Raw genomic sequence first — 6,000 nt, forward strand, 5'->3', positions numbered from 1 at the left:
TGATGGAGAAGGAAAGAAAACTGGGTATTGATCTGAGCAACTGTCGTTTTAACCCCTTGTGTTCAGGAGGGCGGGGGAAAGATGGCGCTCCCATCATCACCTTCCCAGAATACTCTGGGTTCGGCGACCTACCGGATGAGGACTTCCTGAACGTGGTCACCTACCTGACCAGCATCCCCAGGTAAGATAGGGAACCTCCTCATATGAACCTACATTGATAAGCATCAATTACAGCTGGAAGCACAGTACTTTATAATACTTTATACAGTAAGGACGGCAGGTTAGGTTAGAAAGCACCAAGATATGACACACACACTCACACACACACATACACACACAGACACGCACATACACACAGACACGCACACACCACACACACACACACACTAATGTCTCACATTCAAGTCAAATATTAGCCATCAGAGACTTCATCCTAGTTTAAACATTACCTTGGCTTCTGTACTGGCAAACGTCCCATACATACGAATACTGTATACCCACACACCTACACCCTCATAAGCACATACGCGTGTGCATGCGCGCCCGCACACACACACACACACACACACACACACACACACACACACACACACACACACACACACACTAATGTCTCACATTCAAGTCAAATATTAGCCATCAGAGACTTCATCCTAGTTTAAACATTACCTTGGCTTCTGTACTGGCAAACGTCCCATACATACGAATACTGTATACCCACACACCTACACCCTCATAAGCACATACGCATGTGCATGCGCGCCCGCACACACACACACACACACACACACACACACACACACACACACACACACACACACACACTAATGTCTCACATTCAAGTCAAATATTAGCCATCAGAGACTTCATCCTAGTTTAAACATTACCTTGGCTTCTGTACTGACTCCAACTTCACCCATTCCCTCTGAAGCACCCTGAGCATCACAACACTCTGAAGCACCCTGAGCATCACTCTGAAGCACCCTGAGCATTATAACACTCTGAAGCACCCTGAGCATCACTCTGAAGCACCCTGAGCATCATAACACTCTGAAGCACCCTGAGCATTATAACACTCTGAAGCACCCTGAGCATTACAACACTCTGAAGCACCCTGAGCATTATAACACTCTGAAGCACCCTGAGCATCACAACACTCTGAAGCACCCTGAGCATCATAACACTCTGAAGCACCCTGAGCATTATAACACTCTGAAGCACCCTGAGCATTATAACACTCTGAAGCACCCTGAGCATTATAACACTCTGAAGCACCCTGAGCATTATAACACTCTGAAGCACCCTGAGCATTATAACACTCTGAAGCACCCTGAGCATTATAACACTCTGAAGCACCCTGAGCATTATATCACTCTGAAGCACCCTGAGCATTATAACACTCTGAAGCACCCTGAGCATTATAACACTCTGAAGCACCCTGAGCATCACAACACTCTGAAGCACCCTGAGCATTACAACACTCTGAAGCACCCTGAGCATTATAACACTCTGAAGCACCCTGAGCATCATAACACTCTGAAGCACCCTGAGCATCATAACACTCTGAAGCACCCTGAGCATTATAACACTCTGAAGCACCCTGAGCATTATAACACTCTGAAGCACCCTGAGCATTATAACACTCTGAAGCACCCTGAGCATTATAACACTCTGAAGCACCCTGAGCATTATAACACTCTGAAGCACCCTGAGCATCATAACACTCTGAAGCACCCTGAGCATTTTTAACACTCTGAAGCACCCTGAGCATTATAACACTCTGAAGCACCCTGAGCATTATAACACTCTGAAGCACCCTGAGCATTATAACACTCTGAAGCACCCTGAGCATTATAACACTCTGAAGCACCCTGAGCATTATCACTCTGGCCCTGTCCTAATATGCTTTACTGTAGCGCTTATGGACCTGCCCTGGCTGGAGTGATGTGGTGTAAACTGAGTATTGGACCCAGTGATGATTTAAAGGAGTAGTAAAGGCAAAATGCATGTTTAGCCCTGTTTTGAGGTTACTTATGATCATATACAATGGTTCAGATCAAAACGTTGACAAAACTAGCACTTTTGAGAAAGTCTGATAATTGCTCTACCACCGTTTTGGTCATACAATTAAACTCTCAATTTCCATTGTATGACCAAAACGGTGGTAGAGCATTTTCCCTTTACTACTCCTTTAAGTACGGGGAGGCAGAGCAGAGGTTTGCTGTGATGGCCAGAGTTCTCTAGGATGTGCCTTGTGATGCACGCGGTGAACACACACACACACACACACACATATGCATTCACACACACACACACACACACAAACTGACACAGGCATATTAAACACTTTCAGATGAATGTACAGTAGGTGCTCTCTCTCTCTCTCTCTCTCTCACACACACACACACACACACAGGCACACACACACAGACATACACACAAACTGACACAGGCATGAAACATTTACAGATGAATGTACAGTAGGTGCTCACACAGACACACACACACAGGCCCGGCGGAAGGCGATTGGCCGGCGGCAAAATAACGACAAGTTGTTGAGCGGGGGGGTGATTGCTAGCGGACAATTCCGATTGTCGGAAGATCGTAATATTTGTTGAGCGGGGTGGGGGGGTGGGGGTGTGCTAGCGGACACGGAAGATTTGTTGAGCGGGGGGTGGTGGGGGGGGGGGGGCGGGGGTGCTAGCGGAGTTTTGTGCGCCCTTAGACAATTGCCTTGTAATTGCGCAATGCGCCGCCCCTGCACACACACATGCACTTACAAACTAGACGCACACATGTGCTTATACACACATACAATAATGTTGATGTCTGTGTCGGTTAGCTCACTCACAACCCTGTGTAATCTTGGTGTGTGTGTGCATGCGTGCTTGTGTGTGTGTGTGTGTGTGTGTGTGTTTGTGCGTGCGGGCTTGTGTGTGTGCGTGCTTGTGTGTGTGTGTGTGTGCCTGCGTGCTTGTGCGTGTGTGTGCGCCTGCGTGCTTGTGTGTGCGCGCGTGTGTGTGTGTGTGTGTGTGTGTGTGCCTGCGTGCTTGTGTGTGTGTGCGTGCTTGTGTGTGTGTGTGTGCGCCTGCGTGCTTGTGTGTGTGCGCGTGTGCTTGTTTGCGTGTGTGTGTCCTCTCCCCAGCCTGGATGCAGCCAGCATCGGATTCGTCATCATCATCGACCGCCGGAGGGACAAGTGGAGCTCAGTGAAGGCCTCCCTCACCAGGATTGCGGTACGGACACTTCTGACCCTTCCTCTTCTGCCTGTCCATTCATCAGCCCCTTAAGCCATGTCACAGAAACCAGCCCAGAACCCTGGAGGAAAATCACAAATAAGAAATCCTGAATAAAAATCACAAATAAGAAATCCTGAATAAAAATCACAAATAAGGCTGTAGACTCAAATGTGTCCATTTTGTTAATGGATTACATTTTCGGGCTGTCAAACTAAATGTGGTTGAACCTTATCCACCTAGAGGAAATGGTCCATAGAGAGATTGATCTGAAGGTGTGCGCTGGTTCTGAAGGTGTGTGTGTGGTTCTGAAGGTGTGTGTTTGGTTCTGAAGGTGTGTGTTTGGTTCTGAAGGCATGCGCTTGTTCCGAAGGCGTGCATCAGTGTTGAGGGCGTGTGTTCTGCATGTGTCCACCAGGGGGCGTTCCCAGGGAACCTGCAGCTGGTTCTGGTCCTGAGACCGTCCCGCTTCTTCCAGAGGGCCATCGCTGACATTGGCATCAGGCTGCACCGGGACGACTTTAAAATGAAGGTACCGGTAAGCATGCGTCAGTACCATCTGGTAGAAAGAAGCTCACCAATCACATTCTAATTCAATTGAAATAGGATATATATATTCTATATATTATCTCCCTCTCTCTCTCTCTCTCTCTGTGTCTATGTGGTGAAGATCTGATGTTTTGTGGAATGTGTTGTACTGTACGATGCACAGGCATGTCTTTATGATCTCTTTATGTTCACATGTAAACTAACCCATAAGACTGTGATCGCATGCCTGTCTTGAAATCGCTCTTGTGAATGCAGAATGTGAATACATATCGACTTGAACCACATACTGATTCCTTGATGCTGTCCCCCCTCCGACCCTCTGACCCTCCGACCCCCTGACCCCTGAAACTGACCCCTGAGGGTCTCTGAGGTTCTCAGGGTTAACTTGTGGTGGACAGCACAGATCATCTTCCACGGTTACGGTTTCTGAGCAACCAGCTGACTTATACACGTCAACCAGCGTTTCGTCACGCTTCCTGTAAAGTCCTGATGCTCGGTCAGGGGAAGCGGTCACCTGACCGTAGCGCATGGCGGCGAGCACAGCTGGAGGGTTGTAAGCTCTCAGGAACTGGGCGGCATTCAGAGAAGCACGACAAAAATGAGATGTGTGTCCCTCATCACCAGACTGGCTCAGCCGTTGATGGGATCGGAGATTAGATTGGATCTCATCTACTTTCAATCTCCTCTTCACTGTGTTCATTACCAGCATGACTCTGTTTGAGAATGTTTCTTCATGTGGTGCTGAACACAATGTGTGTGTGTGTTTGTGTGTGTGTGTGTGTGTGTGTGTGTGTTTGTGTGTGTGTGTGTTCTCCTGTCTTCTCAGATCGTGATGCTGAACTCGCTGTCAGATCTCCATGGCTATGTGGATAAAGGTCAGCTGACCAGTGAGCTGGGTGGTAACCTGGAGTACTGCCACAGCCAGTGGATTCACCACAGAACCGTGAGTACTAAACACACTGTACACCCTACTGTACTGTGTACCATATCTGGACCTACGCTACGGTCACCGTATCAGTAGGCTACCTTCTGTACCTGCACCTACTCTAAGCCTAATATAATTTATGTGTCGGCACAGGCCATCGAGAACTTTGCGGTGACGGTGAAGACCACGGCCCAGATGCTCCAGAGGTTCGGCACGGACCTGGCCGAGACAGAGCTGCCCAACGACGTGCAGTGCACCAAAGACCTGCTGACCACGCACACGGAGAAGCACGACAAGCTCAGGGTGGGCTAGCATGGGGTCTATCAATCAATCAATCAATCAATCAATCAATCAATCAATCAATCAATCAATCAATCAATCAATCAATCAATCAATCAATCAATCAATCAAAGCTTTATTTGTATAGCGCATTTCATACCCAGAGGCAACACAATGCGCTTTACAGAGAACAAGGGAGGTGGGCATACGACCCACTCTCTACATATTCCAGAGGGAAGCAAAAAAACAGTAATCACCCGGGGGTCAGATAAGTGAGCTGTAAAAATTCTTCCCTGACCCCTCTCAACAAGGCGATCGAGCAAGCTCCAGGAGTATGTTTGTCTACCGGCTAAGAACATTTATAAAGCAATACATTACATTAAATTACATTTCAGAGTGAGAGAGGCTAAAAAAGCATCATAGGAGAGAGGACATCCTACGGATGTCTACTGCCTGGCCCGGGCCTGGTCTGGGGTCTACTGCCTGACCCGGGCCTGTTCTGGGCCAGCGCATTCAGCCCCCTGGGTTCCTCGCGCGTTTCATAGATATAGAACCTTCACAGCCTAATCTAGCGAAACAAGCCTGTGCGCATGCCGACCCCTGACCTCCCTCTCTCTCTCTCCCCTGCTCAGGATGAGCTGAAGCTGGCCATGAAGCAGGGCACCACCCTCCTGTCCTGCATCAAGGAGCAGGCCGCCAGGTCGGATAGCCACAGGCTCAACCCGGACGAGATGGAGAACCAGACCACGGTGGAGAGGTGTGTCTGACCCCGGGGGGGGGCGTCGTGGGCCGGAGCACGGGGAAAAGCCCTGTCCAGTCACGTTAAAGGCTTCTCAAAAATACAATCATGAAAAGCCTGAGACCAACAAACAGTGGGAATGCGAGCATCCGATTCCCAAGAAAACATATTGATTCATTAGACTAGAACACTTCTATTCATGTTTTCTTAAAGATTAATGAATAAATGCTATATATACTATATGGACAAAAGTATTGGGACACCTACACATT

At 48.4% G+C, this 6,000-nt stretch overlaps 1 protein-coding gene across 1 annotated transcript in view; it reads left to right on the forward strand.

The window, feature by feature from the left end:
• Positions 1-6,000, forward strand: part of mcf2l2 (MCF.2 cell line derived transforming sequence-like 2) — a gene marked incomplete at both ends in the record, with an annotated part of 89,139 nt that overhangs the window by 36,272 nt on the left and 46,867 nt on the right. Inside the window, 6 exons of the mRNA XM_084436220.1 lie at positions 67-181; positions 3,146-3,236; positions 3,655-3,774; positions 4,612-4,728; positions 4,864-5,013; positions 5,622-5,746. Of these exons, the coding sequence (XP_084292346.1) occupies positions 67-181; positions 3,146-3,236; positions 3,655-3,774; positions 4,612-4,728; positions 4,864-5,013; positions 5,622-5,746 (718 nt within the window). The remainder of the gene's footprint in view (positions 1-66; positions 182-3,145; positions 3,237-3,654; positions 3,775-4,611; positions 4,729-4,863; positions 5,014-5,621; positions 5,747-6,000) is intronic.

Source organism: Borostomias antarcticus, assembly GCF_949987555.1.
Source record: "Borostomias antarcticus genome assembly, chromosome: 3".
Classification (NCBI taxonomy): Eukaryota; Metazoa; Chordata; class Actinopteri; order Stomiiformes; family Stomiidae; genus Borostomias; species Borostomias antarcticus.